General features: G+C 61.0%; 4 protein-coding genes across 6 annotated transcripts; 2 read left to right on the top strand and 2 right to left on the bottom strand.

The window, feature by feature from the left end:
* Positions 1 to 5,337: 5,337 nt before the first annotated feature.
* On the top strand, positions 5,338 to 10,043 carry RAX2 (retina and anterior neural fold homeobox 2). Its single transcript, XM_066336483.1, has 3 exons — positions 5,338 to 5,407; positions 7,310 to 7,560; positions 9,089 to 10,043. The coding sequence occupies exons 2-3, from the start codon at positions 7,318 to 7,320 to the stop codon at positions 9,530 to 9,532; spliced, it is 687 nt and encodes a 228-aa protein (XP_066192580.1). The 5' UTR covers positions 5,338 to 5,407; positions 7,310 to 7,317; the 3' UTR covers positions 9,533 to 10,043.
* Positions 10,044 to 11,784: 1,741 nt separating this feature from the next.
* Positions 11,785 to 18,840, bottom strand: LOC136371760 (mucosa-associated lymphoid tissue lymphoma translocation protein 1-like). Of its 3 annotated transcripts, none has more exons than XM_066336031.1 (17): positions 18,614 to 18,840; positions 17,774 to 17,915; positions 17,416 to 17,582; positions 16,787 to 16,917; positions 16,522 to 16,675; positions 16,050 to 16,228; positions 15,843 to 15,939; positions 15,647 to 15,694; positions 15,517 to 15,552; positions 14,934 to 15,137; positions 14,616 to 14,796; positions 14,252 to 14,326; positions 13,691 to 13,818; positions 13,473 to 13,619; positions 13,042 to 13,199; positions 12,823 to 12,957; positions 11,785 to 12,700 (listed from the first exon to the last, which is right to left on the bottom strand). In XM_066336031.1, exons 2-17 carry the CDS (start codon positions 17,908 to 17,910, stop codon positions 12,482 to 12,484), a joined length of 2,196 nt encoding a protein of 731 aa, XP_066192128.1. In that variant the 5' UTR covers positions 17,911 to 17,915; positions 18,614 to 18,840; the 3' UTR covers positions 11,785 to 12,481. The 3 variants fall into 3 exon arrangements, with proteins under 3 accessions (XP_066192128.1, XP_066192126.1, XP_066192127.1); XM_066336029.1 differs by having other exon boundaries at positions 11,785 to 12,730; positions 18,614 to 18,839; XM_066336030.1 differs by having other exon boundaries at positions 11,785 to 12,730; positions 14,616 to 14,793; positions 18,614 to 18,838.
* A 902-nt stretch (positions 18,841 to 19,742) lies between these two features.
* On the bottom strand, positions 19,743 to 20,858 carry MRPL54 (mitochondrial ribosomal protein L54). The gene is made up of 3 exons (XM_066336099.1): positions 20,760 to 20,858; positions 20,260 to 20,416; positions 19,743 to 19,989 (listed from the first exon to the last, which is right to left on the bottom strand). Exons 1-3 carry the CDS (start codon positions 20,833 to 20,835, stop codon positions 19,857 to 19,859), a joined length of 366 nt encoding a protein of 121 aa, XP_066192196.1. The 5' UTR covers positions 20,836 to 20,858; the 3' UTR covers positions 19,743 to 19,856.
* A 62-nt stretch (positions 20,859 to 20,920) lies between these two features.
* APBA3 (amyloid beta precursor protein binding family A member 3) lies at positions 20,921 to 27,452 on the top strand. Its single transcript, XM_066336434.1, has 10 exons — positions 20,921 to 22,035; positions 22,516 to 22,555; positions 22,929 to 23,074; positions 23,204 to 23,290; positions 23,844 to 24,002; positions 24,345 to 24,524; positions 24,730 to 24,942; positions 25,476 to 25,595; positions 26,330 to 26,470; positions 26,566 to 27,452. The coding sequence occupies exons 1-10, from the start codon at positions 20,995 to 20,997 to the stop codon at positions 26,635 to 26,637; spliced, it is 2,199 nt and encodes a 732-aa protein (XP_066192531.1). The 5' UTR covers positions 20,921 to 20,994; the 3' UTR covers positions 26,638 to 27,452.
* Positions 27,453 to 27,689: the final 237 nt, after the last annotated feature.

Consider the following 27,689-nt stretch of genomic DNA (forward strand, 5'->3'; position numbering starts at 1 on the left):
CTGGGTGACATTATGGGTGACATTCTGGGTAACGGCCTCCAGCCGTTATGATCAGGTCCCTCTCGTGGTGCTCCTGGTGTGAGCCCCCACATGGGGCAGGTCCCAGACACTGTTGCCCCCCTCAGCAGCCCTGGCACCGTGCACCATTTGGCTCAATAAATACAGTATTTGCCAGCACCATTCTGGTCGTCCTGCCATATCCCGCACCCATGCACTCCCCGTCCAGGTTGGTGAAGGGACACGGTGACTGCGCTGGAGCCGGGCTGCCCCACGTCCCCTGAGCCACCAACCAGCCCAGGATGCTGGGCCAATGCGTCCGTCCCCCGCTTCTGCAACAGCCCCCACTGGGACCCAGTGACCACCCTGGCTATCCCTTGGGGACAGCACCGGGAGCAGTTGCGGAGCACTTAGTCCCGTGCTCGAGCATCCCCTGGCAGTGCCGGCAGCAGGGACATCCCTTTGGCTGGGCCAGGGTTCCCAGCCGCCTCTTGCCTCGCCGGGCACTCTGTCCTGGGCGCTTGGCAGCAGCGCTGGCTTAAATGCCGCCGCGCCGGAAGGCCGGGGGCTGCTGAGATCACTAATACCTGCCTATTTTAGCGAGGTCTAATCTTCCTGAGTCGCCTGTCCCCGAGGACTAAGCTCGCTGAACCTGTGTGAAATGTACGGCCAGCGCTGGCCCCAGCGGCACCTCCCGCCGGAGCCGGAGCCGCCGGGAATCACGCTGTGTGTGCATGAAAGGAAGGACGCGCTGAGCCGCCTCCGTCCTCCCCACGCCGCTGCCATCTGCTCCGGAAAGGCTGCGGGGACCGGGCTGCCCGGACTGCCCACGGCCGCGGTGCCCGGCCTCGGCAGGGGGAGGCCGGATCCTGCGCAGGCAGGCTGGGAGCTGTGTCACCAGAGCCATCGGGCTCAGCCGCCGCTGAGGAGCTGAAGCACACGGAGCAAGGAGGTCTCTGGATGCACGAGGTGCTCAGTTCCCCCCGCTGGAACTCCTCCGGGTACCAGTCCAGGGGCTGGTGGCTGCTGGAGCATCCCAGGGCACGTGAGACAGTCTGGGCCTGACACGGGGGAGCCTCCTGATGTTTGGTAGCCCCACTGTTCCTGCTGTCCTCATCATCCCCGATGTTTCTGCCATTGCCATCCCCTTTCACCAGCTTTTCTTCAGAACTTAGGTCCCTCACAGGGCAGTAGCAGCTGTGGCACCCAGCACAACGCTGATCCCATCCCACATCGCTGCTCTCCCGAGGGTTGGACTCACCACCACGTGCCAGCTGCTGGGATGGCACTGAGGTCCCCAAGGAGCTCTGTCACCACCACCTCAGTCTTCCATCCCTGCTCCACATCAGGGCCCCATCCTGCCCTGACGGGCAGCCCTCTCCCAGTGTTCCCACTGGGGCTCATGGGGACTCCCAGCACCAGCTGGGATTCGGGTCAGGACCCTCCGCCAGGTCTCCTTGGCTAATCGTCCTGCCCCCCCCGCTGTCCCCATGCTGCCACCTGCCTCCCGCTCAGCACCCTTTTGGGTCACCCCTGCTGCCTCCCCGCCTGCCCAAGGCCTCTTAATGAACTAAAAAAGTGATAAATCCCCGGCCGAGCTGGTCACGTGAGGCCGGTGGCCCCCGGCCGTCCCCCGGCCCGACCCCCGCCTCCGGCCCCACCACCCCGGTAAGCTGACGCAGCGTCTCTAAGCGTTAGCAGCTTTGCGCGCTAATAGGATTAGGGAGGTTTAAAACTGTCATTTGAGTGAACTAAACCCCCTGATACTCTGCATTGCACCTTCTTAACCAATTTGCCTTCAATTAGGGTAATTGGGAAACTAGCAAAGAAGTATAGCATTAATATTTTAAAGTGATGAAGCGATTACGGGCCTTGGACAAGGAAGCAAATCAATTTGCTATCTGCTCCTAAAAGGCAATTATAATCATTTGGCAAATCAGCCTGCTGCCTTCCCCCCGGGGGAGGCAACACCTTGCGGCGGCCGCGGGGCCGGCACGGCACACACAGCGCCGGGGCCGGGCAGCTGGGCACTTACCGCCCCCAAACCCGGCACCCTGGGGACTTCCCTGCACCCCCGGGCCAGCGGGGCACACCCTGGGGAAACCTGCCCAAGAGCATCAGTGTGGGGTACACTGCTCCTGTGCTTGTCACAAGTGGCCAGCATGGGCATCCGGGCAAGTTTGCAGCCCCATCCCCACACATCGCCCCTGCCCTGAGGATGTCCCCAGTACCTCCGCAGGCAGCGCCTCCCTGCTCTCCCCTGCAGTGCTGCGTGGCATGGGGGTGTCATCCCATCCTCAGGGGGCTGCATCGTCCACCTGTACATGTCATGCCATCCCTGGTGTGTGGTCTTGCTGTCCTCAGGGCAATTGCCAGCCTGTCGCTGGGGTGGTGGCACACTGTTCCCAGGGTGGTGGCGTGCCATCCCCAAGACATCACACTGTCCCCAAAGAGGTGTGAGACAGGGCAGGTGAAGCCTCACAGCCCCAGTGGGGTACAACAGGATGGCCTCGGACTCCACACCAGGACACAGAGGAGGCTGCGGGGTCTTGCCAACAGCAGCTCTGGTGGGGAGGGCACAGACTGCAGCCACCTGGCACAGGGTGCTGGGGTCCAAAACCCCCGCAGTGACATTTGCCATCCAAAAGGGGAAGTGTGGCAAGGAGGGGAAGGGAGTGGGAGGAAGCCTAGACAGGTCCGGGGGCGGTGGCAGTTGCAGGTGGCAGGAAGATGGTTTTGGGAGAAAGTAAAAGTGAGCAAAGAAACGAAACCGGCAAAATCCACCCCATATGATGGGGGCCGTGGGCAGCACCAAGCACATCCCCCAGCACGGCCCAGGACCCCCACCACGATGTTTCCATCGTTCTTTGGGGCCCAGGGCAGCAGTGGGGGTGGAGAGGAGAAGAATGGTGGTCCTGCCCCTCAGCCTGGCTGCCTTTGTCCCACGCCCTCTTAGGCCAGGACCCATGAGCATGCCCCAGGGATTGTCCCCTTGGCTGGATCCCACAGCTGGTCCCCACAGGGTGTTCCCATGCCTGGCTCCAGTGCTCAGTCCCATGTCCATGACTCATCCCCACCCCTGGTCCCATGGGCACTGCCCCACGGTGCTCCCCACACGTGGCCCTCCTGCCTGGTCCCCTGCTCTTGACCCCATGAGTGTTCCCTGCCTGGTCTTCATCACAGGTGCCCAAGGCTGTCTGGGGGGGCTGGTCTCTATAGCTGGTGCCTACACCTGGGCCCACAGCCAGACCCCAGAGCAGGTCCAGAGACTGTGTCTGCATCCTGGGTCCTCACAGCTGGACCTCATGCCTGGTCCCCATCCCTATCCCTACACCTGTCTCCATCATCTCTGCTCTCCACATGGGCAGGGCTCTGCAGGCAGCACCACTGGGAGCAACAGGGCCACCCACACTGTCACAGGGCCTGCCCCAGGCTCGCCATCCTTATTCAGGGGGGAACAACACCCATCACTGCAGCATCCCCATCCCATCGAGGCTTGAGGCATCTGCCCTGGACCCCATCCCTGGGGCAGAGCCTCCACAGCCCAAGGAAATCCTGCCCCCTCCCCCTCCATCCTTTCTTCACCGCTCCCCCTGTTTCTAATTCTTTCTCCTTGCCTGTAATGAGGGGATTACACGGCAAACTCCAGCAGGACGCCTTTGTGGGGAGACAATCTGAGTGGGGAAGGCAGTTCGGGGCTTTGTCCGCTGCTGCCCCCCCGGACCCGTGCTGGGGGGACATTTAGAGCAATTACTTGTCCAGAAAGTAACTGTCAATCATTCTTAAAGGGGAAGGCCTCCAATTAATAACCTCGTCTTAATCCTTTGGACTCATTTCCAATCTGCGGTGCCTTGGTGACATCTGCAACACTAAATAAAGATTCTCCCGAGCCTTAGCACGGCGGTTCTGTGACAAATAAGAAGACTAGAGGCAACTTTGGCTGCCAAAGCTGCGAGATTGGTGAGGTTGAGCCGCTTGTTTGGTTCCCGGGAGGGACCAGCAAAGTTAAATACTCCTGGAAAAGCCGAGTTGGGCCCAGCAGGTAACGCCGTTTTTTTTCCAATTCGGGACAAAGCGCCGAGGGAAGATGCTGAGAAAGGGAGTGGGTGTCGCCAGGGTGTGCCTGCGGTTGGTTTTGGGGATGGGGCTGGCACCATTCCCTGGGGACTCAGGAGCGGGTGTGGGCGCCTGCCGGTGTCATTCACCCCGAATCACACAGAGCCAGGGGCAGGAGCCACCCATGCTCCTGCCACCTGTCCCAGGGAGCCAAATTCTGGCACCCAGATAGGCTTCCAAAGGCAAAGAATGGAGTCCCAGTGGAAGCTGGGGCTTTCCCTGGACTGGCTCTTGCACATCCCCTGCTGCCAGGGGAGGCCATTTGTCCTCACTGATGTTCTGCTGCTTTGCGGTACTCAGGAAGTGAGGGGTTTGTACCCACTTTGACCAGGGCTCAGTGTTGTTTCTTTTGCTTTTTTGGGCATCTTTATCAGCAGCTGTCCCCTCCCCCCAGCTAGCAGCCCCCACAGGAAAACCATGGGCTGAGGCATTGAGGAGAGAGGGGAAAGAACTCTCCTGAGGTGTTGGGTCCTTATGGTTCCCAGCACAGGTTTGCAGTTTAAGGGCTGAAACCCAAAATTTGCTGCCAGCATGACAGCGGCTGCAGGAAGATGTCCTTCGGTAGCCAGAGTTTAGCAGTTCCTGCACCTTCAGCTCTGTGTGGCCTGTTTCCAGGCAGGATTCTGCAAACATTGGTGGCAAAGGCTTGGGAGTCTTGAGGCCAGTCCCTGGAGGATGGGGAATATGGGGTGGTTGGTTGGTGCTGATGTCCCTCCAGCCTGATCTGTAATGTTCCCCCTCTTCCCCACTCAGAGACATCTGTGCCCGGCCAGGCTGAGGCAGACTTGGGTGGGAGTCCTTCCCTTGCCTCCATCCCACTGGGTCTGGTGCTGCCGCCCTGTTGCTGGGTCACTGCTGCTCCGGTATTTTGCTGTTCTTGGCTCATCTGTGCTCCCAGGTCAGGGTTTGCTGCTCCCTGGGGAGTTTTTGCTTTCTGATGGAGTCAGGGGGTGAACCATGGGGCTCTGCACCTTACCTCTGTCCCACATCCCTCCCCCACTTCTCCCTCTTGCCCCATCTTATCCCCAGTCACCCCAGCCTCTGTCACTCATCCCCCTCAGTGCCCATGTCACCCATTCCCATTGCCCCAGCTCTTTCCAGCTCCCCCCGGCCCCAGCTCTGGTTCCCCCCCGTTACTCCATGGGACTGTGGGACATGGCTGGGCAGGTCAGATGGGACCCTGATGGGGTGCTGGGTCCCTTGGGGGGGGTCTGTGCCCCAGGAGGGTGCTCTAGGTGCTCAGCCCCCCTTTCTCCTCTCCTTGCAGGTGTGGAGCTGCGCAAATGAGAAGCAGGTAAGTGAGAGCAGGATGGCAGTGGGGGACCCCAGCCCCTCCCTGTGTCCGCAACCCCAGAACACACTGTGATGCTTACACAGTGACCACAGGGCCCCTGCTCCTCCCAGGCCCCCTCTCCTACCGCTGCCTTGGGGCACCCCAGGGGCACCCAACACCACTTCCCTGACTTGTGGCTCCCCTGAGGCACCCTGAGATTGCCGGGCTGGATCCAGAGCCCCTCGGGCTACTGACACTCTGCAAGGGGCTGTGGGGCATGAGGGGGGGCTTGCAGCTCCCAGAGGCACACACACCATGCTGCAGTCCCTGCATACACAGCACTGCAAGTGCACAGCCCCTCTGTGGGTACAGCACCCACTGGGTGTACAACACACACCACACACGCTGCACACGCAGCCCCTGGGCATGCACTGATTGCACTGGACACAGCACCCACACCACATACTCACAGCACACACACTGAGCACATCACAGCAGCACCAGACACACGCTGTTTGTGTTGGGTGCACTGCACACAGACACAGCACATGCTGCACAGGCACTGAATAGGCACTGCACATTGCCACACACATGCACACATTGCGTGTGCTGCACTGCATGGTGTGTGGCACAGGCTCTACATGTGCTTCTGCTGCACGTGCCATGTGCACTGCAGACACTGCACACACACTGGGTGCCCACAGGCTGGGCATGCCCCACACACACTGTGTGCCCTGCACACCCATAGTGCTGTGCACGCCCCACATGAGCTGCGTGCAGTAGTGTAGACACTGCACAACACGTGCTGCATGTATGGCACACAGGCACTGCACCCTAGCACTGCTCCCATGTGGCACAAACCACCCTGCACATACACATCTGCACCGTGCACATGCTGCACACTTTCCATTGCATGCTCAGCCCACAACACACTCCCCCCATACACCTGTGCCTCACTGGGAGCACCCCTGGGCCCCTGCCCAGGAACAAGCACGGATGCAGCCGCCATGGGCACACTGCACACAGCCGCACTGTGCACACAGCACACCCACACAGACATCCCTGTGTGCACAGCCTGGGGAACACAAAACACCTGCCCCCTGCCCTCTAGCACCTCCATTTACCCCCTCCCAGCCCACTTTCCTTTTCCCTCCTCACTCCCACAGAGGCATTAGGTGAGTCTTTGCTGGCGGGTCTGGGCAATGCAGTGCCTTCCCCTTGCCCCAGGATTATGGTTTTCTGCCCCATTTCCATGTCTGCTGACATCCGCACGGTGGAAAGAGACCCTTAATCCCCTGCAAATACTGCAGGAAGATTTCAGATGCCGGATAAAAAGCTTAAAGATGAAACGTTGCGAGGGTTGAAAATGCTTATAAGCATCATCAAAACGGCTATTAGCCAGGGGACAGTGCTGGGTCACTCCCACCCAGCCTGGGGACTGACACTGGGTCGCCTAGCATTCTAGGGCCAGCCTTCACCATGGAAGAGGCTGGACAAGAGGAGCTGGGAAGGAAGGAGAGAATTAACCCAAGCTTGGTCCCCTATAGGCCAGGGCAGAGAGAGATCAAGTTGGCTCTCTGGGATGGCACTTTCATAAAATTCTCCATTTTAGAGGAAATCTGACTTTTAGCACCAGTGGGTTCATTGGCCTGGTGGCATCGGGCAGCAGAGCCAAGTGTGAGGCTTCCTTTGGATTCTGGATCAGGACCCTGGGTCAGTCCCCAAGACTGTGGATCAGCCCCCAGGACACCACAGCCCTGGGATCCTCTGCTGTGGCAGAGAGGATTATGCCTTTGCATAACCTGTTCCTAGGGCCACCCTATCTTGCCATCCCTCTGTTTACTTGTCCATCCATCCCTGGACTGGGGATACATGCAGCGTCCAAAGCCCCCACACCCCTCTAACTCTGCGGTGCCCCTGAAGGTGCCACCATGTTCCTGAATAAGTGCGAGGGGGACCTGGGTGAGCTGCGGAAGCCAGGGGACAGCGAGGGCACCCCACCAGCCGCCACCGAGGAGGAGCAGCCCAAGAAGAAGCACCGACGGAATCGTACCACTTTCACCACGTACCAGCTGCATGAGCTGGAGCGTGCCTTTGAGAAGTCCCATTACCCTGACGTGTACAGCCGCGAGGAGCTGGCCATGAAGGTCAACCTGCCAGAGGTCCGCGTGCAGGTAGGGAAGGCAGCACCCCAGCACCTTGCATCTGTCCCTGAGCAGTATCAGAGAGACCCTGAGATGCTGGAGAGCTCTGCTCAGCTCTCAGCTCTAGTGCCAGTTCCTCCCTCTGTGCCTCAGTTTCCCCATTGCTTGAGATGGGAGCAGCATCTCTGCAGAGCGTGGGAAGAGCCCGGGGTCCCATGAGTCTTCTCCCCACCACGCCTGGACTGATGGGGTGAGATCAGGAAGGGAGAAAGGGTCAGGGAGCTGAAGTAACAAACCCACTGTTAACCAAAGCAGTAACCCCCAAACAAGTGAACTGAATTCCCCAGGCCTCAGCCCCAGTCAAGACAATGCAGCCTTTTTTGTGTGGGTCCAAACCATAAAGACATCTATGCTGAGCTCTCTGAGCAACAACTGGTTCCATAGAATCACAGAATCATTCAGGTTGGAAAAGTGCTTTGAGACCATAGAGTCCAGTGCTCCCCCAGCACTACCAGGGCCACCACCAATCCTTGTCTCTAAGTGCCACATCCACATGTAAGTCCCACCAGGAATGAGGATTCCACCACTGCCCTAGGGAAGAAGTTTTCACTAATCTCCAACCTAACCCTTCCCTTGCACAGCTTGAGGCAGTTTCCTCCTGTCCTGTCCCTTGCTCTCTGGGAGCAGAGCCCCCCCGCCCCAGCTCCACTGTCTTGTCAGAGAGTCTTAGAGAGTCAGAAGGCCCCTGAGCCTCCTTTTCTCCAGGCTGAGCTCCCCTGGCTTCCTCAGCTGCTCCTCATCCAACTTGTGTTCCAGCTCTTTCCCCAGCTCCGTTCCTTTCCCTGGACACGCAGTTTGCACCAGTGCAGCCCAGTGTCCACCAACAGCTGTGAGCAGCCCATGGAACCCTCCCCTTTCCCACACAGCCATTCATCTTTCCTCCCCTTTGCCTCCTGCAGCAGACCCCTGTGCCCTGTGCTGCTCAGGGGACACGGGGACCAGCACTTTAATGAGCAGTTCCCATGGGGCCAGATGTCACTGCTGGATTTGGGTCGCCGGTCTCTGTCATTCCTGCTGGGTTTTGGCACAACTGCGGCTGTTTAACTTATAAAAGCTGCAACCAAGGGGCTGGGGAGGTCGGATAACATTGTCCCATAGACTGTTGGGAGTCTGCATGGCCCGGGTGCATGTTTGCATGGACCAGAAGGGGCTGTGTGCTTACATCTCGCATTTTCCACACCTTGGAGATGTCCTTGGTCTCTGGGGCTTGTGGGAGAGGTCTGGCAGAGGTGCTGGGATTGCTGGAGCCCTGTAGGACAGCCCTCGTGGGATGGGGTACCTCTTATGGGGCACCCCCACCTCGAGCATTCCCTGTGGAGCACCTCACATGGAATACTGCAGAATGGGGCACGCTGCCTGGGGCAGAGACATGGGGCACCATGCATGGGACACACTGCATGGGGCATTGCACAGCTTCTTCCAGCTCCCAGTGTGCAGTGGGATACACTGCAAGGGTCCAGCTGGGCACAGTGAGCTCACCTTGGCTCTCACCTCGCAGGTCTGGTTCCAGAACCGACGAGCCAAGTGGAGAAGGCAGGAGAAGATGGAGGCCAGTTCCATGAAGCTCCACGATACCCCCGTGCTCTCCTTCAACCGGCCCCCCATGACCCCCAACGTAGGGCCCATGAGCAACTCCCTCCCACTTGACCCATGGCTGACGTCCCCCATCTCCAGTGCCACCACGGTCCACAGCATCCCTGGCTTCATGGGAGCCCCCCAGCCCCTGCAGCCCCCCTACGCTGGGCACTCCTTCCTCAACACCCCACCGCCGATGGCCCAGGGCATGCAGCCCATGGCCCCTGCACCCTACCAGTGCAGCACCCCCTTTGTGGACAAGTACCCACTGGAGGAGGTGGACCAGAGGAGCTCCAGCATCGCCTCGCTCCGTATGAAAGCCAAGGAGCACATTCAGACCATTGACAAGACCTGGCAGCCCATTTGATGAACGCTCCCCTCCGAGCTCCCTGGCCGCTGCTCCTGCCCCCGGTGCTGGCTCTGCCCCATGGCAGGTGAGGGAGGACAGTGGGTGCTCAGCAGGACCCAAGCTGGCACCGGGCAGGGATGCCAGGCTGCATCTTCCCCACACTGACCCAGCACCAGTGGTGTCAGGGGAGTGAGTTGGGGTGTCAGCACGACCCCACGGCTGGGGGGAAGCACTCCAGGAGAGCCCCTTTGCCTCTCTGAAGCACCAAGATCAGCTGATGACCTGGCTGAGGCTCAGGCATCCCACTGTGCCACCAGGCCACCCACCACACCCCAGCTGGACACCTCCTTTGTCCACACCCCCGCCCCTTTCCATTATTATTAATTTTTTTTTTAATGCTGCAGATTTAAACAAAACTGAACAGAAAGATCTAGTTTTGTAGGGAGTACTTGGGGGGATGTTTTAGCTGTGTCTGGGCACGCTGCCGGTCATGCTGGGAGATGTGCTGGTGCCGAGAGCACGGGTGTATTGTGAGTAAAGAGATATGCTGGACAGCTGCCTCATGCTGGGTCGCGCGCTGCCGGGGCCTCAGTCAGGCCGTGCCCTCCTCCAGTCTGTGGCTGCCAAGCCTCTGCCGGAAAGGAGCTTTCCGTGGGAACAGGGAGGCATCACCCCTGCACACCCTCCTGCCCTACTCCATCGGGATGCCGCGTGCAGGGCTAGGCCGGGCCCAGGTACAGGTGACCTGATCCAGCCCCAGCTGGGACCGTCTTGTGCTGCACCGTGGCCTCAACAGCTTGTCACAGGTCCCCCGCTCGACTGTCCCTTGGGGCCTGCACCCACTGCCCCCACCCTAACACTCCCAGAGTGGAAAGTGGCAGAGGGCTGCTGGAATTGTGCTGGTGGGAGGATGGGTAGCACCAGGAGCCCCGAGGCCCCTGGCCAAGGCTGGTGAGAGGAGGGGGCCAGCTGTGAGCCCTGGGGTCACCTCACCAGGGTTGTTGGGGCACACCAACACCTGGCTTACCCCTTGCCAGTGTCTCCTGCCAGGTGGAAGCTAGATGCTGGTGACAAGGTGCTGTGTCCTCTGGGGTCCCCAGAGTGGCTCTGCAGCTCCTGGGGACCCCATCTGTCCACCTGCTGGAGCTCAGGGCACAGCCAGTGCCACCGGCACCCTCACTGATGGCAAAGGCCAGCATGGCCCCAGCACACAGCTGAGTCCACAGTGGCTTTGAAGTGCTTAAGCACAGCTGGGACAGACAGGGGGCTTGTCCCTGCGCGAGCAGGTGCCCCGGGTCCCTAGGATGCCCTGAGGTGTCCTAGGTTCCTGGGGTGCTCCAGTCCCCCCGGAGGAGCCAGACGACGGACAACCCTCCCGCCAACAAAAGGTTTCCCCAGAAAATCTTCCCACTCCGGACCTGACCATAGCCCCCAGCCGGGGCTGTGCTTGCAATCCCCATCCCCACAGCCCGCCCCCGGGCCGGACCGCGCTCAGTGCCATGGGCCCCGCCCGCAGCCCCCCGCCCAGGTCTCACCCCGACCCGAACCCCTCGCGGCCGGGCTCGGACGGCTGCAGAGCCCCGGGGTCGGGCGGGTGTGGCCGGGATGCCAGGGGCCCGGCGAGGCACTGACCCCGGCGAGACCCTTCTCCTTGTGCCCCGTCCTCCGGCTGCTGCTGCTCGTCTGTTTCGTTAGCGACAATTAAACCTTTAACAACCCATTAAACGCATAATCGATGCTCCCCGGCTCCCCGGCCCAGCTAATGGGGTGAAGCGCCCCGGCCGAGGCGAGCTCCGGCCGGCAGATAATGAAGCAACGGCTGCGGAAGTAATGGGGTTTGATCCGGGGGACGGGACGCGCTCAATGGGGGCTGCGCTTTTCACATGACATAATTGCCGAGGCTGGCGCCAGCCTGGGGCACCCCTCGGCCTCCCGAGCGCCAACAAAGGCCGGCTGGCGCTGGGAGCGGCACCCCCGGCGCGTTTGATCGGAGCCTAATTGTGGCGAGGGTGCTGCCCCAGGCCGGCCCCGCAACCCCCGCCCGAGGGCGAGGAGGGGCCCCGGCATGAGGATGCGTCTTCCCGAGTCCTCGGGGCTCCGAGTTGTGTGCATTATGGAAATAAGCTGTTTTCCATGGGGTGGCACAGGGAATATCGTGGTACCCTCCCTTGTTACCTCCCTTCCCTCCTGTGGGTGCACCCGGCGCTGCGCTGCCGCTCCTGCAGGAACGGGCAAGATTTCTGACCCCAAAAATGCGATTTAAACGCAGGGAGGGCGCAGAAGCGCCGAGCCGCCTGGCCGGACCACTTTATTGGTGCTTTTCCCGGCGGATACCCACTGGAGCCCGTCCTTAGCATGTGGGGTTTGTGGGGGGAAAATTCAAGCAAAAATGGGGGGGGGGGTTCCCCCTTGGATCCAAATCCTGTCCTGAAATCGCCCACTGCCCAGATGGGGCCAGTTCCTGGCGTTGCACTGTGAGGAGTGGTTGCTACTGGGAGCGCTGGGGGTACTCTCAATCCCCTCGTGGCCGAACAGGAGCCCTCCCGCTCCCAGCCCCTGCAATCTCCTCCTGCGGGATTTGCCCCCTAAGCTGCTTATTTTTCTCTATTTCTCCCAGGCCGGAACGAACCTAGCCCTGCCCCGGCACGACGCCTCGAGCCCGCTGAGCCGTGGTCTCTGGGCACTCCGCCCCTGGTGCTGCCCGGTGGTGGCCTGGTACGCGGGGCTGGCACTGCCATACCCGAGGATGTGGAACTGACTCTGCCAAGGGATGTGGGGGTGGCATTGCCATGCCAGGGATGTGCGGCTGGGGCATGTCCCAGTCGTACTGCACCCCTTGGCACAGGCCAGGGTGGAGCCCAGCCTCTGTGCATGTCACCTCGACCCCCTCCATCCCCTGGCCCCCAGCAGGACAGACATGGCACCAGGGCACTGCCATGGTGGGGTGAGGGCTCCTCACTGTCCCTCTTACAGGGTGTGGGAGCTGGGGCCCTCGGGGCTCAGGTTCTCCTCAGGGATGTTGACCCATGAGTTCTCCACCAGCCCCCAGCTCCCGGGGGAAGAGCAGGAGAGGGGGCTGTGGGGTGGTGAGGGGGAGGCCTGCAGGTTGAGCTTGGCGATGAGTGGCCGCCCCACGTTCACCCGCTGCCGCTCCTCCACAAAGTCGTCCATGCCCTGGTAGCGGTACTGCAGGCACACAGTGAAGGCCAGCTCCTGCTGCAGGGACAGCAGGACGTGGGCTCCTGTCCTAGCATGGCCATGGTCACACTGTGCCCCTGACACCTGCCCCTGCCCACCATGGCTCTTACCCGCAGCTTCTGCAAGCCACAGATCCGGCTGTAGAGGCAGCAGGAGGGACAGCTGAGGCTCCAGATGGGCACCAGCGGGCTGCCCAGCTCCTCTGGGCTCTCCTTGTTGGTGCACTTGAGGTCCACATCCAGCTCCTGCCATGGATGGCATGTGAAAACCACCAGTTTCCCCCCGTTGCCCAGCGTTGCTCTGGTGGGGGATTCGGCAGCTGCTCCCACCTCAGGAATATCAGTGAGCCGGGCCTCACACTTGGTGATGTCCTTGGGGGCAGCCACCACACGCGTGTAGATGATCATAATGTTGGAGAACTCGGCTGCAAAGCCCAGCTGGACGGTGACACCGCAGTCAAAGCAGAGGTGCCGGCTCTCTGGCAGGACTGGGGAAGGGACAGGGAGCACAGAGCTGGGACCTGCAGGGGCTCAGGGCTGGAGCTGTACCCATGGGCGAAGTGGCTTGCTGGGTCACCCCAGAGCAGGGTTGCCAACATACTGCTCCTTTCTCCAGGCTGGTGGGTCTGTGCTGGCAGCTTCTCCTCCAGGTGGGAGGAACCCAGCAAATGTTCGTAGCCTCTCTCAGCTCCTGGGGCTGTCCCCTCTCTAGGTGCCAGCTTGGGACCAGTTCCTGGTGTTGCCAGGTATCCATGACTCACCATGAGCCTTGGCCCACTGCAGGTTCCTGGCAGAGGACTCATCCTGGCCCGGGGGGCAGATGGGGTCTGTCAGAGCCCGTCTCTCTGAGAGGTTGCTGCGAAGCTCCAGTGCCTGCCGGCCCCGTGTGATCTCCAGAGTGCCCATGTCTGTGGGGGCACAGACATGGGGGTTGGCGGGGCCACCAGCAGGTCATTGTTCCCCACTGCTCCTCACTCACCCTCAGCCACTTTGTCCAGTAGCACTGTGATCTTCTCATCCTCCAGCAGCCAGCGCTTGAGGAAGGTGACGAAGATGCCATTAGAGAACTCACCCTGGCTCAGCTCATAGGCTTCGGCATCTGCACACCTGCAGTGACAGGGCAGTGGTTAGATCTGCCATGAGGTCTGGCACTCCCTGGGAATAGGGCCCAACAGGACAACAGCCCTAAGGAAGCCAGAGCTGGGTGCCCAGCACTCTTCCTGTTCCCATCATCTGGCCACTGTGCTAGGGACAGATGAGAGCATGGTCGGATCCTGGATGCTTAAAGCATCACCAGCCCAAACCCCTGTGCTCTGGAGGAGTCTTAGAGCTTCATGCCAGCAGGTGCTGCCCAAAGCCAAGCAGTGCCATGGGCACCTCCCTGCCCTTTGAGGGACTGGGGGCTGCTGCTTGCTCAACCCCTCCAGCATCGAGGGTAGAGGGATGCAGGCATGGGGGTCTGAGCCACTGCACCACGCTGAGCCAGGCAGCGATACTCAGCCCCACTGCCTGTGCCAGAGGATGGTGGGAGGGGACCCACGTGGCATAGCCAAAGACGATGTTGGCCGTGACCTCCAGGGCCCCAACCTGCGGAATGACATCATCATTGAGGTTCCTGCAAGAGAAGAGAAGCTGGACAGAGTGAGAACCCCCAAAACCCACCCCAAAGCACACCAGACCTTGAGGGCTGCTCTGTGCCCTTCTGCCCACCCATTACAGTGTTTGTTAGCTCACAAGGGCAGTGAAGTCTTGGGGCAATTAGACAAAAACCCTAAACAAAAGGGTTTAGATGGGACCCTGGGGGTGCCCTGCTGCCCTCCCCTGGGAGCAACCACCCACAGGCCCCTGTGCTGGCTCTCCCAGAGTGGCAGCTTGTCCCCAGGTGGGTGGCAGGGCCGGGGCACCTTTTGCGGCACATGTCAAGCAGGAAGATGTTGAGGCCGGTGCGGCGCTGCTGCATCTCCCGTAGCACCCACTGCACACACAGGCAGTGCTCTGACGTATAGGCACTGGGCGCGTCAATGGGAACCATGAAGCTGTTGCCAAAATTTTCATAGCCGTGCCCAGCATAGTAGAGCAAACCTGCTGAGGGAACAGAGGGCAGATGACATAGTGACATCCCCTGACCTGCCAGCACCTGTATCTTGCACCCCACGACTCCACCAGCATAAAATCACCCAGCTCCCCCTGGGCTGGAGCCACCCTGGCGGGTGTTGTCGCACCGTAGACACCCTTGTCAAGGAGGAGGAGGAACTCATTGACGGCCATCTGCATCTCGGCCTTGTGCAGGTCCAGCAGTGACACCACTTTGAAGTCGAGCTGGCGGAGGAGGGCACCGAGGGCGTGAACATCCACAATGGGTGCCTGCAGCTGCTTGTGGTGCAGGTAGTGCATGTTGCCGATCAGCAGTGCCACTTTGTCCGTGGCTGCAAGGACAGGAGAGGGAGGTGTTGTTACAGAGTGGGACACACCTGCTCTCCATGTTGCCCACAGCTCACAGAGGTGACATCCAAATCTGGCCACATCACTGTCTCTGGGTACCAAGGTACCCTGTGGCATCCCTGCCTCACTGATCCCTGAACCCTCAGGTTATGGGTAATGGTTACACTTAGGGGTTTGGGTTGAAGGTTAAGGTGCTGATCAGCTCTCCTAATCTGAGTTGGGGGTGGGCTGTTGTTTCACCCTTCCAGTATGATGCACCCAAAACATTCCTGACCAAGTAAAGCCTTATGGGGTGACAGTGGTGACAAGTGGTGACAGTCAAAGCCCCCCAGGGCCACCAGCCCATCCCAGGCAGCCTCTTACCATACAGCTGTCCAGGGCTGCCATGCTCTAGGGGGCCTGGGAAGAGAGAAATGCTGTGCCAAGGCCCTCCAGCATCAGGGGAGCACAGCAGGCAGAGCAGCACAGACCTGTCCGCTCTGCCCCCACCTACCTCTATCCCCCTCCTGCCAGGAGCCTCCAGAGGTGAACAGCCGTGGGCCTGTGGCAGAAGGGATGTCAGGGACCCTATGCATGGCATCACATCCCAGCATGGGCCTCAGTACCCCCAAAACTGTGGAGCAGCCATGAGGGCTTTTACTGGGAACAGAGCAGGTAGGGGGCCACAGAGGTTTGTCTGAGGCCCTCACCAATCTCCACGTCCACCTCCTGGCTCCACACCTCATGGAAGAGGTTGAACACACGGCAGGAGTAGCTGCCCCGCTCGGCCGTTGTCACCAGCTTCACCTGCCAGCAGGACAGAGTAGGAGGCTGGGGCAGTGCGCCAGACAATGCTGCACTCTGCCACACTGTGCCATGCTATGCCATGCCGTGCCATGCCAGAGGTCCCTCCATACCTGGAGCTGGGGTGCCTGTGCTCCTTCCATGGGGCGCCGGTTCCTGAACCACTGGTACTGGGGTGGGGGGTTGCCAATGGCTCTACACTCCAGCACCAGTGTGTCCCCCTCGGCCAGGCAGCACGGCCGCGGCTGCTGCAGGATCTGCAGCCCTGCCATGGTTGGGCAGTAGCCACTGGCTGGGGAAGGAACAGGGTGGCAAATTAGGCACCCAGCCATGGCAGCACTTTGCAGAGTTATTCCAGGCCCCAGGTTCTTCACCCACCGGCCCTGGCACCCATGGATGGCATGAGGCAGTGGGCATGAGGAGGACATAGGGCATGTGGCTCCTCTGGGGGCACCATTATCACAGCTGAGCCAAGGTATTACATGGCAAATGATACCACTCAGGACCCATCCTTGTCCCAATGAGGTGATAAATGCCCTGCAGAAAATCTCCCCCAGTCAGGCTGACAGAGATCTTGAGACCCACCTGAGCTGGGGCTGCTGCTCTTCTCCACCTGGACATGAGCCCACCTGGAGAATGTGAAGGTTGACCCACAGTTCACCCGGCAGATGTACCACTCAGGCTGGCCCACTGGGGTGGCTGTATTGATCACCAGCTCTGGGAATGTGGCTCCAGGCACCTATAAGGCGGGAGGAGGCCAAGGAGTAATGGACTACCTCTTATCTGTGTGGGTCTCTCACCATGGACAGAGTGCAGGGGCCTTGCTCAATGTGGCACAGTGGGAACACACCTCCTGCCTCCCACAGAACCACTGGTACGCAAGCCCTGGCGGGCCAGTCGCACAGCAGGTCAGGGACACCTGCATCCCCTCTGCCACCACCTGAGACTCCGGCTGCACCGTGATGCGAATCACATCCTGGACTGTGTGAGAGGAGAGACCAGCCTGGGCTGGCTGAGTGTCCTCTCCCGCACCACCCCATACCATCCAGTCCCATCCTATCCTTCCTCATCCCCATCCACAGCAGATTCTCCTCACCCAGCCCAGCCCAGCTCAACCTATCACATCCCACACCTTGTCCTGTCTCTGTTCCAACCATCTCATCCTACTGTGTCCCATTGGCATATTCAGTGCTATCCCATCGATGCATATCATCTTGTTTCAGTCTATCCCATCCCACTCTGCTCTATCCTATCCTATGCCATCCCATCCTATCCCGTGCTGTTCAAATCTGTCCTGTCTCATCCAATCAAACCACATCCCATCCTATCTCATCCTGTTGCATCCATCCCACTCCACCCTACCAGAGTAAGACCCCCAGCAGGAATTGCTGTTCTTCACACTCATGCCCATTTCCTCTTGCTGAGCCCCTGCCCCCTGGTGCTCCCATGTGGGCCCCAGTTCCCGCTGCCCGTCCATACCGGCGGCGCTGAGGACGCGGCAGGCCTGTTCGTGCCCCATGCGCTCCAGGCAGCCCAGCAGGTACCTGAGGGTGCAGTCACGCTCGGCCAGGAGCTGCAGCAGGCACTGTGTGGGGCTGCCGCGGGGCTCCAGCACCTTCAGCGAGCACATCTCCAGCTCCTCTGCGCTGCAAGCACCTGCAGCTGTCAGCCCCCTGCCTTGGGGTGAATGGGAGCCCTGCCAAGGGCCTCGGCAGTTCCCCAGCCCAGGCAGGGAACTGACCCATGCACCCCACGTTCAGCCCGTGACAGAGCTGTGCCCACGTGTGTTTTGTAACCCGGTCAGGGCTAGCCCCCAGCAAGGCTCCCCCAGCCCTACCTGCACTTGAAGCGTTTCTCGGCCCCAGCCAGCTCGGCCAGCTTGCGCCAGCCCCGGCCGGCGTTATCCAGCAGCTCACACAGCCGGGCCACCACTTCCTCGCCCAGCGAGCTGATGGGCATGCTCCAGTCCCCCATCCCTTCTGGGGACACCGAGGGGACGAGCTGTCAGTGGGTGACGAGGTGACAGGCACCTGTAACCCACCAGACTCCTCTGAGCACAGGGTGACTTAGGGGGGAGAACAATGAGATCCCTGGTGTCAGGACACCTCCCAGAAGGAGCCTGAGGAGGTGCTGGGACCTGGCTGGGCAGTGCTGCTGGATCTGGGCACCAGCAGCCAGTCAGGAATGACACACACACCCACTCTGGGAGTGGGCAGCACAGGGGACCCTGCTCACCTCCCAGCCTTGGGCAAGGAGCCAGGATACTTTTTTTTAGGAAAGAGACCTTCATGGAATGGGGGTCGACAGAACTAGAAAGAGGGAATGGCCTCCGCCACCTTCCCTGTCAGGTGACACAGAGAATGGGGCCCCAGTACCCCTCCTTCTGGCAGAGGCCCCAGTGGGGCAGCAGCAGCCCCCTTGCTGTCACAGGCCTCTGCACGGTGGCTCTGGAGCCACCTTGAAGGGCCTCCAGGGGGTCAGCATAGGGTACATGGGGGTCTTGGGACTAGGACCAAGCTCAGCTTGCCCTGAATCCTGGGAAAGGTTTCAGTATAACACGAACCCCCTGGACAGGGGCAGCTCCCTCCTCCTCCCCTCAGGTCCCTTCCCAACAGCCCACCCCAGAGGGGCCTTTGTCCCCAGGACTGAGCTGCCCAGAGCAGCTGTGGGCACTCACCTAAGCAGAGATCTCCAAGACAGAGGACAGGGACCCAGGTGCTCCGTCTGCTCACCTGCTGCTGGATTTGGGATCTGGACACGCTAGGGGTGGCAGGGGGAGGGTGAGCTGCAGGCCCAGCAGGGATGGGCACTCACCAAGGGATATGGCCAAGGCCCGTCAGCTCTGAGGGTGTGTACTGAGCCCCACACAGAGGAAATGAAGGTTCAGCCCAAAATCTCCCCCAGGCCCCCGTGATGCAGCACAGCACTTCTGCTTCCCTCCTTCTTCCTTCCTGTCTGTTGTGCAGCGCGTGGGCGCAGAGCTGCCACCCCCCTGCCCACAGCCCCAGGGGAGCTGGGCATGACCTGGCCTTGCCACAAGGCACACGGCACCAGGGCCACTGCCAGGCCAGGCAGAAGCTCCACTGTCCCTTCCTCAGTGCAGGAACCCACAGGCACCTCTTTTCACCAAACTCAGCTCAAGCCCAGAAGGAGCTGCAGGGCAGCAAATCCAGGGTGGAGGTGAACTGAGGTGACAGAGGTAGCTCTCAGCCAAGTGTGCCAAACACACAGGCAGAAGTGAGGCTAGGGGAAGCTGCTGGGCTTTGCCAGGCTGCAGCTGCCCAAGCAGAAGCAGAGATAGGGCAGTGAGGCCCCCGTTGCTGTGGAGAAGACCCTGCCTTCACCATCCAGCCCAGCCAAGTCCTGGCATCCCAGCATCACTGCACCTGCTGCTGAAGGAGGAAAGAAGCACATGGTCTCAGGGTGGCACTGCAGAGGGCCACCATTGTCTCCTCCCTCACTCTGCCTGCTGCCCCACAGCACTGCCAAAGCCTGGGCCCCCTCCTTCCAGTCCCAGGGAGCACAGGTTGCTCAGGCCCCGAGATCCACTGGCCAGGGACATGGGTGAGTCATTCCTCATCCCACATCGCGACGGAACCCTCAGCCCCAGCTGCTGTGGTACAGCCAGTGATGGAGTGTGGGCTGTGTGGGCAGTTGTGGGCACTCTCTACGACTCAAAACCTGAGCTTCTGTCTTAACAAACACACCAAGACCTTGTGGCCTGTGTTGCCTCAGCTCTTGACATGGAGACAACCTGCACCAAGCTTGAAAAACATCTGGGTTTGTCACAACCTTTATAAAAGATATCAGCCTCATCAGAAATTTATTTCTTATTTACAGCAAGGAGAAGAAACCAAAACTAGGGCAGGTCCCAGTGCCACCTGTCCTGGCACACGGGGAAGCCCCAAACTCAGCAGGACCTACAGCTTCTTGCCCTTCTTCAACCTGTTGCGCTGCCATGTGTTGTACTTCCGCAGGCGCCTCCAATACTCAAGCGAGTCAGGGTCCAGCTCCTCCAGCTTCTTGGGGGGCCCAAGGTGGATCTTAAAGAGCCTGGGGGTGAATGCAGAGGATGTGAGGCTGCGGGAAGGAGGACAAAGGGACAAGCACGGGATGGAACAATGGACATGAGTGACCAGGATGTGCAGAACCCTCACCCCACATCCGCAGTGCACACACTCATGTCTCCTGACCCTGGGGAAGGTGTCTGGGTTGCAGAGGGGCAGTCTGCCTCCTCACAGAACACTTCCCTGTCCCTCTTACACAGCTCTGTGCCCCTGGGATGGCACCAGGGGACACAGAGGGGAGTGGGGCAGCACGCACCAGTCGGGGTACTCGGAGTCGGGCTTCAGAGCCACCTCCGGACCCTCCTTGAAGTAGTTGACCCCCATGGCGTGGGTGGCGAGCATGGTGGGGTCGGTGCACACCTCTGGCCCCTTCAACGCCTCCTTCGGCGCACCCTTGCCTTTGGACTTGGCGGCTGTGGGGAAAAGGGCAGGGTGAGGGCAGGGACAGTATCGGGGAACAAGGACGCAAACAAGGCAAGGGATAGCGACTCGAGGGCAAGGGCATCGCGGGGCGGGAACAGGGGCAGGGGCCGCGGCCGGGGGGGCAGGGGGAATGAAGCTGGGGCGGCGGCACCACCGGGGAGGGCGCGGAGCCGGGGACAGGGACACGGGGCCCGAAGCGCGGCGGGGGCAGGGCCGGTCCCAGGGGCGAGAAGCGCGAGATGGGGGCGCGGAGGGACGGAGGAACACACGGGGGGACGCACGGAGCCGGGACCGAGTAGCGTGGGCCAGGACCGGTGCCCGTGCGGGCCTCACCGGGTTTCTTGGCGTAGCCACGGGCCGGAGCCCGAAGCGCAGCCCCCACCGCCCGCAGCAGCCCCCGGGCGGCCATGGGCACGGCGGAACTGGGGCGGGGCCGCGCTGCGCCTGCGCGGGCCCAGCGGAAACGGCGGCGGGACCGTCCTGTGCCGGCCGGGGGAGCCGGTAGTGACGGAGCCCCAGGGGTCCGGGCTCCTCCCGGGCCGCCGGCCCTACGGAGAGCGGCACCGCCATGGACTTCCAGGCGGCCGCGCTCCCTGCTCCCGGCGGCGGCAGCGATGAGATCGCGGAGCCGCGGGCCATGGACACGGAGGACGGGCCGGACGGCCCCGGGCGCTGTGCGGGGGGCGGGCGGCTGGAGCCCTCCCGTACCGCCCCAGAGCCCGGCAGCGGCTCCGGGCCGGAGGGGTCGGGGCCCGCCGTAGCTCCGGAGCTCGCGGGAAGCGCGGGCGGACGGACCGAGCCGCGCCGGGGCTTGGCAGGAGCGATGGAAGCGGAGGTGGTGCCCGAGGTGCCGCAGGGCTCTGCCCGCTGGGAGCCTGGCGCCGGGAGCGCCCCACGGGGCACGGGGCGCTCCTGGACTCCGAGCAGCGCCGACCCCGCGGGCATGGAACTGGATGAGACCCCCGAGCCCCGCGCCCGCCTGGGCAGGGCCGAGTGGACCGAGGATGTGGAGGACGAACCCTCGGAGATCCAGGGGCTGCTGGCTCAGCTAGAGACCCTCGACCTTAACCTCCGCGACCGCGGGTCCCCCCCAGAGCAGGGCTCGCCGTGCCCCTCGGGTGCGGGTGCCCGGCGGGGCCGCGGGCGGTGCCCGGGCAGTTGCCGGCCCTGCCCACTGCACGTGGCCACGGGCCGGGGCCTGGCGATGCGTCCCTGCTGCCCCCAGCACTCCGCCTGCGACCGGCCCTGCCACGGGCTGCTCTTCGCCGAGGCTGACCGGGAGGACTTGCTGAGTCTCCTGTGCTACGAGGGGGGCTTGCCCGAGGCTGATACCGAGACCCCCTTGGCCCGCTCCAATGTCCTGGCTGGAACCAACCTGGAGATGGTGCAGGCTCAGGAGGAACCAGCCGCTGTGGAGAAGCCTGAAGGGCTGGGGAGGCCAGAGAGCTTAGAGGAGGAACCTTCTGGTAGCTGGTGTTATGGAGAGGGGCTTTGTGAGGATGATTCTGCCTGCGAGGGTGCTCAGGAAGATTCCCTGGAGCCGATGTGGGCAGCCCTGCCTTCCACTCTGGCCCCCGGGACAGAGCAGCCACCTCAGGGCACTGTGACTGTGAGTGCACTGTGCCTTGGGCTGCAATGGGGCAGCAGGAGCCAGGACATGCCCCTTGGCTCTGATCCCTCCTGGGGTCTGGGATGGGGGCAAAGGAGAGCCAGGGACAACTTTCCTCAGGTCTTACAGGGCCTTGCACTGCGAGATTGCCTGGACAAGACCCTCGGTACCAGCTTTGGCCCTGAATGCATGCTAGCCTGGCTGGCTGACTCTTGTGTTCCCTGGGGCAGAGGCTAGTGGGTCCGAACAGCCCCTCTGGTCCTGGGATCCTGTGCCATCCTCCCCTCCAGCCCCTGGACCTTGCACTAGCACCCCCACAGGCCTAGGACCCTGCTCCTCCCTGTCCAGCCCTGGGACCCTATGCTATTTCCCCCATCCCCAGGGACACTCTGCCCTTGCTGTCCCACTGCTCCAGGGCCAGGCAGGCTGAATCCCTGAGGTCCCAGCCACAGCCTCACCTGCTCTCTCATTGCTTTGCAGAACAGAGAATCCCCATCATCCTGCCCAGCCTTCAAAGAGGGTGAGTTGCTTCTGTGCTTAAGCAACAAGAGCACCCACCTACTCTGACCCTGAATGGGGGTGGTCTGAGATCCCAGCTGGGGAGGGAACAGCCAGCTCTGCACCTAACCAGAGTGTGTGCACCAGGCTCCATGTGGCTTCTTTGAATGTTTGCTGGGGAAATGGAGGTGCATCAGGGAGGGGATATACTCGGAGTAAAGGGATGCCATGTGTTCCCAAGGGAAGGGGGAAGTGGCCCTGGTCCCCCAGTGATGCCAGGTGCCACTGAGCTGCTTCATCATGTGTAGGAATGCAGCTAACAGGCAGCAGGCGTTGGTACCCCCAGTTTCAGAGGTGGGGGAGCAGCCTCTGCTCAGTCCCTCCTAACACCTCAGTTCCAGGCCCTTGTGATCCAGAGGACTTGCTGGATGGTGTGATTTTTGGGGCCAAGTACCTGGGCTCTACGCAGCTGGCCTCGGAGAGGAACCCCCCAACCAGCGTCCGCATGGCACAGGCCCAGGAGGCGGTGGACAGGATTAAGGTGCAGGAGGGATGCAGGGCATGGCTGCCCCAAGCCTTGCCCCCTGTGGGTGTGGGGCAGTGCTCAGGATCTGATTGTAGCACCTGGCTGTGTCTCAGCAGGGTCCTGTGACCCTCTGTTGTTCTGCAGGCACCTGAAGGGGAGTCCCAGCCCATGACAGAGGTAGATCTGTTTGTCTCCACACAGAGGATCAAGGTGCTCACTGCTGACACTCAGGTGAGCAGGAACAGCAGGAAATATGTGGGTCTGTGGCTGCTTCAAGATTTCTGTTGGGTCTCAGGGTCTCAGCTGTGCTCCCACACCAGCAGGGTCATGCCCAGTGATGGCCTACAGAGGAGGACACAGGTCTGGGAGGGGACCTGTCCCTTCACAGTCATCCTGTGTCATGTCCTCACCTCTCTGTGGCTGCACAAGGCTTCCCATGCGACCTACACCCTGTGGAGCTGCTGGGATCCCAGACTGAGCTCTGGGGAACCTAGGCTTGACATCTGAGGAGCTCTTTGCCTCAGGATTAGTTTCTGCGTTATATCAAGAGGGGAGCTGTCCTGTCCCCTCACAACATGCAGGGACACAAATGAGTCCTTGATGAAGGATCTGTAGCTTTTGGCACAGACATGGTTTTTGCCCAACATGCTCTGGGCAGCTGCACCACATCCCAGCACTGTGGCCAAATCCTTCTTGCTTGCAGTTCTAGCAGGCTCATGGCTGCCCACGTAGTCTTGACGGCCCCCAAGAGGGCTGAACTCTCTGCCTGTGTTCCTCTTGCCAGGAGGCCATGATGGATCACTCTCTCCAGACCATCTCCTACATTGCTGACATCGGCTCCCTCGTGGTGCTCATGGCACGCCGGAAACTGCCACGGCGCTTGGAGGTGGCGGAGGAGAAGCGGCTCTACAAGATGATCTGCCACGTCTTCCACTCGGCTGATGTGAGGCAACACACAGGTCACTGGGGTGGGCAGCTGGCTCTGGGGACCTGAGTCCCATCCCACTGTAATAACTGTGTTCCAGGCTGGGGCTGCAGCAGAGACCCCTCCCCCTGACAAGGGAGAGGGCAGGAGCCCAGCCTGAGCATCTCTATGACACACAGAGGCCCAGCAAGTAAAGTGGAGGGGAAGGTTGGCTCCATACAGGGGCCCATTCATGCAGGGAAGGAACCAGAACAGCCTGGATCTGCCAAGGACAATTCCCGTGCTGGGCACTTCAGGGCACTGGGAGCTGTTGGCTCCAGCCCTGAGCCATAGGTAGGAACAGCCCCTGTCATTCCCCAGGCCCAGGTCATCGCCCAGGCCATCGGGCAGGCATTTGGCGTGGCCTACCAGCGCTTCCTGGAGGCCAACAGCATCGACCCGAGCAAGCTGAGCCCACACCAGTACAGCCGTGCCCTGGAGGACCAGGAGCAGTACAACGCAGAGCTAACCCACTTCTCTCGGCAGGAGAACTGCAAGGATGTAAGAGCTGCTCCAGGGTGTGGGGGCAGTGTGGGGAGCCCACTGGCACCTCCGTGGTATCCACTCTGTGGATCCCTGTGCCGCTGAGGTGCTCCCTACAAAACCAGACCCCATGGCAACCAGCTCGGAGTGCAGCTGTGGGCTGGGACATCTGCTCCACGACTCTGGTGGAGGTTACAACCGTAACGCACTGGTTCTCCCGCAGGTCTGCATCCGGAAGCAGAAGGGGGAGATCTTGGGCATTGCCATTGTGGAGTCAGGCTGGGGCTCCATCCTGCCCACCGTGGTCATCGCCAACCTGATGCATGGGGGCCCCGCGGAGCGGTCGGGCGAGCTGAGCATTGGGGACCGCCTCATGTCAGTCAACGGGACCAGCCTGGTGGGGCTGCCCCTGGGCACCTGCCAGAGCATCATCCGGGTGAGCCAGGGCAGGGTGACCTCCTGCCTCACCCCAGGAGGGAGATGGGACTGGCCTGAATGATCTGGGAGTGTCTGTAACACTGGGATTCCCTCAGGGACCCCAGCTTTGGAGGCAGGTGTGCAGAGGTCATACCTGTCCTGCAGCCTGTGGTAGTCTGTGCTCAGAGTACTTGGAGGAAGGCAGGGACAAAGCTGGGGACTGTACTTGCTGTAGCCCTCCCTGAAAAGGAGGGTGGAGGAGGAGGCAGGCACCTGTCCTGAAGGGAACCTGTTGCATCATCTACCTCTCAGTTGGATGGGAAGGAGCTGAAAGCAAGAATAGCATAGCCTCAGAGGCAGGAATATTATGGGCTAGGTTTGTAAGTTCTTGTCCCTGGATTTGTATTTGCAGTATCCCTTTGTGTGCCTCAGTTTCCCCACTGAAAACAGGTTGTTAATTCTCAGTCCTCACATGAGCAATGTGGCTGCATCGCTTCTTGACCAGTCTGAATAGCTTTCCGAAATCTGACCAAGTCCCATCCCACCTTGCAGGAGCTGAAGCAGCAGACTGAGGTGACACTGAACATTGTGCACTGTCCCCCTGTCACCACGGCTGTCATCCGACGCCCCGACTCCAAGTACCAGCTGGGCTTCTGTGTTGAGAACGGTGTGGTGAGTGCCCGTGGGGTGGGAGCTGGGCCAGGGACTACCTGAGGCACAGGCAGAGCTGGCTGTGTCCAGAGACCAGCGCCCAGCTCCCACATTCCATGTGCCTGCCTGGGCTGAGGGGTCACAGGGCTCTGCTATGCTTAGCAAAAAGCTCCTCACAGCCTTTCTGCAGCACTGGTGGGTTTATCCCTCTCCCTGGTGCTCTGTAGCTGTTTGCTTTCAGGGTGGTGGCTTCTTCCTGGCTTTCTGAGCATGATACAAGTGACTGCCTGAGCCACCCCCTGCCCTGGCCTCTCCTGTGGCTGTGTTGGGAAGGCAGAGAGGGGGAAGGCATTCCTGGGCTCAGTGGGAGCTGGTTGGGTAGGTGGCACAGCCACCTCACACATCAACTGGTGCTCCGCCTAGGACTGGAGATGTGGGTCTCTTCTGCTGCTCCAGGGAGAGAAGCTCAGTCTCCACAGCACAAGCCTGAAAGGAGCAGGAGGGTTCAGTGAGTGGGGCAGCCATAGCCTTGTCAGCCAGGGGACAAAATCTTGGCCACAGCTCAGCACATGACTCTGCTGGCAGCAATGCACAGGGAAATCCCTGCCCTCACTGTGTGCCCAGGGCCTGGAGGAGGCGTGCACCCCAGGCAAGAGCTCTGGCCGGGTGCCTGCAGGGTTGTGAGGGTTCAGAGCAGTGGTGACAGGGCTGGGCTGTGGGCACAGCCCTGCTCTCACAGCACTCCCCACTCGCAGATCTGCAGCCTGATGCGCGGGGGCATTGCGGAGCGGGGTGGCATCCGCGTGGGACACCGCATCATCGAGATCAACGGGCAGAGCGTGGTGGCCACACCACATGAGAAGATCATCCAGATCCTCACTGAGGCGGTCAGCGAGGTGAGCCGGGCCCCCACAGAACCGCTGGGCACCGAGCTGTGCACCAGCACCCTCCAGCCTTGGCTGAGGTCTCTAATCTGTGCCTCTCTGCCTAGGTACACATCAAGACCATGCCAGCCTCCACATACCGTCTGCTGACAGGGCAGGAGCAGCCCCTCTTCCTCTGAGCCACCATGCCTGGGGCAGGCAGGAGGAAGCCCGGGGCTGCAGGGACAGGACTGGCTCTGCCTTCTGCCCCAGCCCTGCATCAGAACACTCAGCAGGGCCTAGGTCTGCACCTCTTTGTTTTACTCAGGACACAGTGGGACACTGGGGGCTGATACCCAGCCTGAGCAGCGTCAGGGCCTCCAATCACCTCTCCCCACCTCACAGTGCCTGTCCTGCTGTTGCACATGGTCCCACCTTGGCCTTGTGCCAGTGGGAGGAGAGGGGGCTCTATGTTAAAGTTCCCCCCATCCAGTCACTGACTATTTTACTTTTACACTTACCAACGGTGCCTTTCCCGAGGTGGGCACGGTGCTGGAAGCACAGCTGAACTCCAGAGCTCAGCCAGTACAGCCCCAGAGAAGCACTGACCCTGCACACCTATGTGTGGGTGCACACTGGCAGCCCTGAGGGACACCCAGCATCTCCCAGACTCAGACTTAAGAGCAGATGCACTCTTGGCACCTCCTCTTCTCCCATGGCTTGGCCAGAGGCCTGTTGGGGTGCAAACTGTCCGTTAGACACATTGGACCAAGCTGGGAACCTGCCTCAGCTTTTCTCTGGTGCTGCCTTGAATTGCTTTGCATGTACAGCCCGGCTCAGAGCCACAGCCCTTGGAGCACCAAAAGGGAACATGGCATTGCCCAGCCTCACATCCTGGGAGCTTGGGGCTGTGAGCCTTTTGTGAGCAGCTCTCTGGGCCCCCAGGCCTGCTGCAGTGCTGACCTGGTTGTGCCTGTGTGCTTGGTTGCTCTAAAAATAAAAGTTTTGGGAAATACGGGAGGCTGCATTTGAGGAGCTGCCGGGAGACCACAGCAGAGGAGGCTCAGCTCTGGTGGCACATCCCAGGCCTGTGGTGGTGCCAGGCTCCAGTTTCCCCTGTGATGCCTTATCATACACAGGGCCACTGACCAGGGAGGTGCCTGGGTGCCAGCACAGCCACCCTGCTGCACAGGGTAGCCCCTGTAAGCTGCCACCCAGCACCCCCAGAAACACCCCATCCTGATCCAAACAT

The sequence above is a fragment of the Sylvia atricapilla genome, chromosome 26, assembly GCF_009819655.1.
Source record: "Sylvia atricapilla isolate bSylAtr1 chromosome 26, bSylAtr1.pri, whole genome shotgun sequence".
Classification (NCBI taxonomy): domain Eukaryota; kingdom Metazoa; phylum Chordata; class Aves; order Passeriformes; family Sylviidae; genus Sylvia; species Sylvia atricapilla.

Coding starts and splice junctions, on each gene's coding strand:
- APBA3 (XM_066336434.1), top strand. CDS start 20,995: ATGGACTTCCAGGCGGCCGCGCTCCCTGCTCCCGGCGGCGGCAGCGAT. Junction 24,003..24,344: donor ACGTCTTCCACTCGGCTGAT/GTGAGGCAACAC, acceptor GTCATTCCCCAG/GCCCAGGTCATCGCCCAGGC. Junction 26,471..26,565: donor TCACTGAGGCGGTCAGCGAG/GTGAGCCGGGCC, acceptor CTCTCTGCCTAG/GTACACATCAAGACCATGCC.
- RAX2 (XM_066336483.1), top strand. CDS start 7,318: ATGTTCCTGAATAAGTGCGAGGGGGACCTGGGTGAGCTGCGGAAGCCA. Junction 7,561..9,088: donor TGCCAGAGGTCCGCGTGCAG/GTAGGGAAGGCA, acceptor CTCACCTCGCAG/GTCTGGTTCCAGAACCGACG.
- MRPL54 (XM_066336099.1), bottom strand. CDS start 20,835: ATGGCCGCCCGGGGGCTGCTGCGGGCGGTGGGGGCTGCGCTTCGGGCT. Junction 20,417..20,759: donor TGGCTACGCCAAGAAACCCG/GTGAGGCCCGCA, acceptor TTTTCCCCACAG/CCGCCAAGTCCAAAGGCAAG. Junction 19,990..20,259: donor GACTCCGAGTACCCCGACTG/GTGCGTGCTGCC, acceptor ATTCACCCCCAG/GCTCTTTAAGATCCACCTTG.
- LOC136371760 (XM_066336029.1), bottom strand. CDS start 17,910: ATGGGGGACTGGAGCATGCCCATCAGCTCGCTGGGCGAGGAAGTGGTG. Junction 17,583..17,773: donor GAGAAACGCTTCAAGTGCAG/GTAGGGCTGGGG, acceptor AGGTGCTTGCAG/CGCAGAGGAGCTGGAGATGT. Junction 13,819..14,251: donor ATCGTCTTTGGCTATGCCAC/GTGGGTCCCCTC, acceptor CTGTCACTGCAG/GTGTGCAGATGCCGAAGCCT.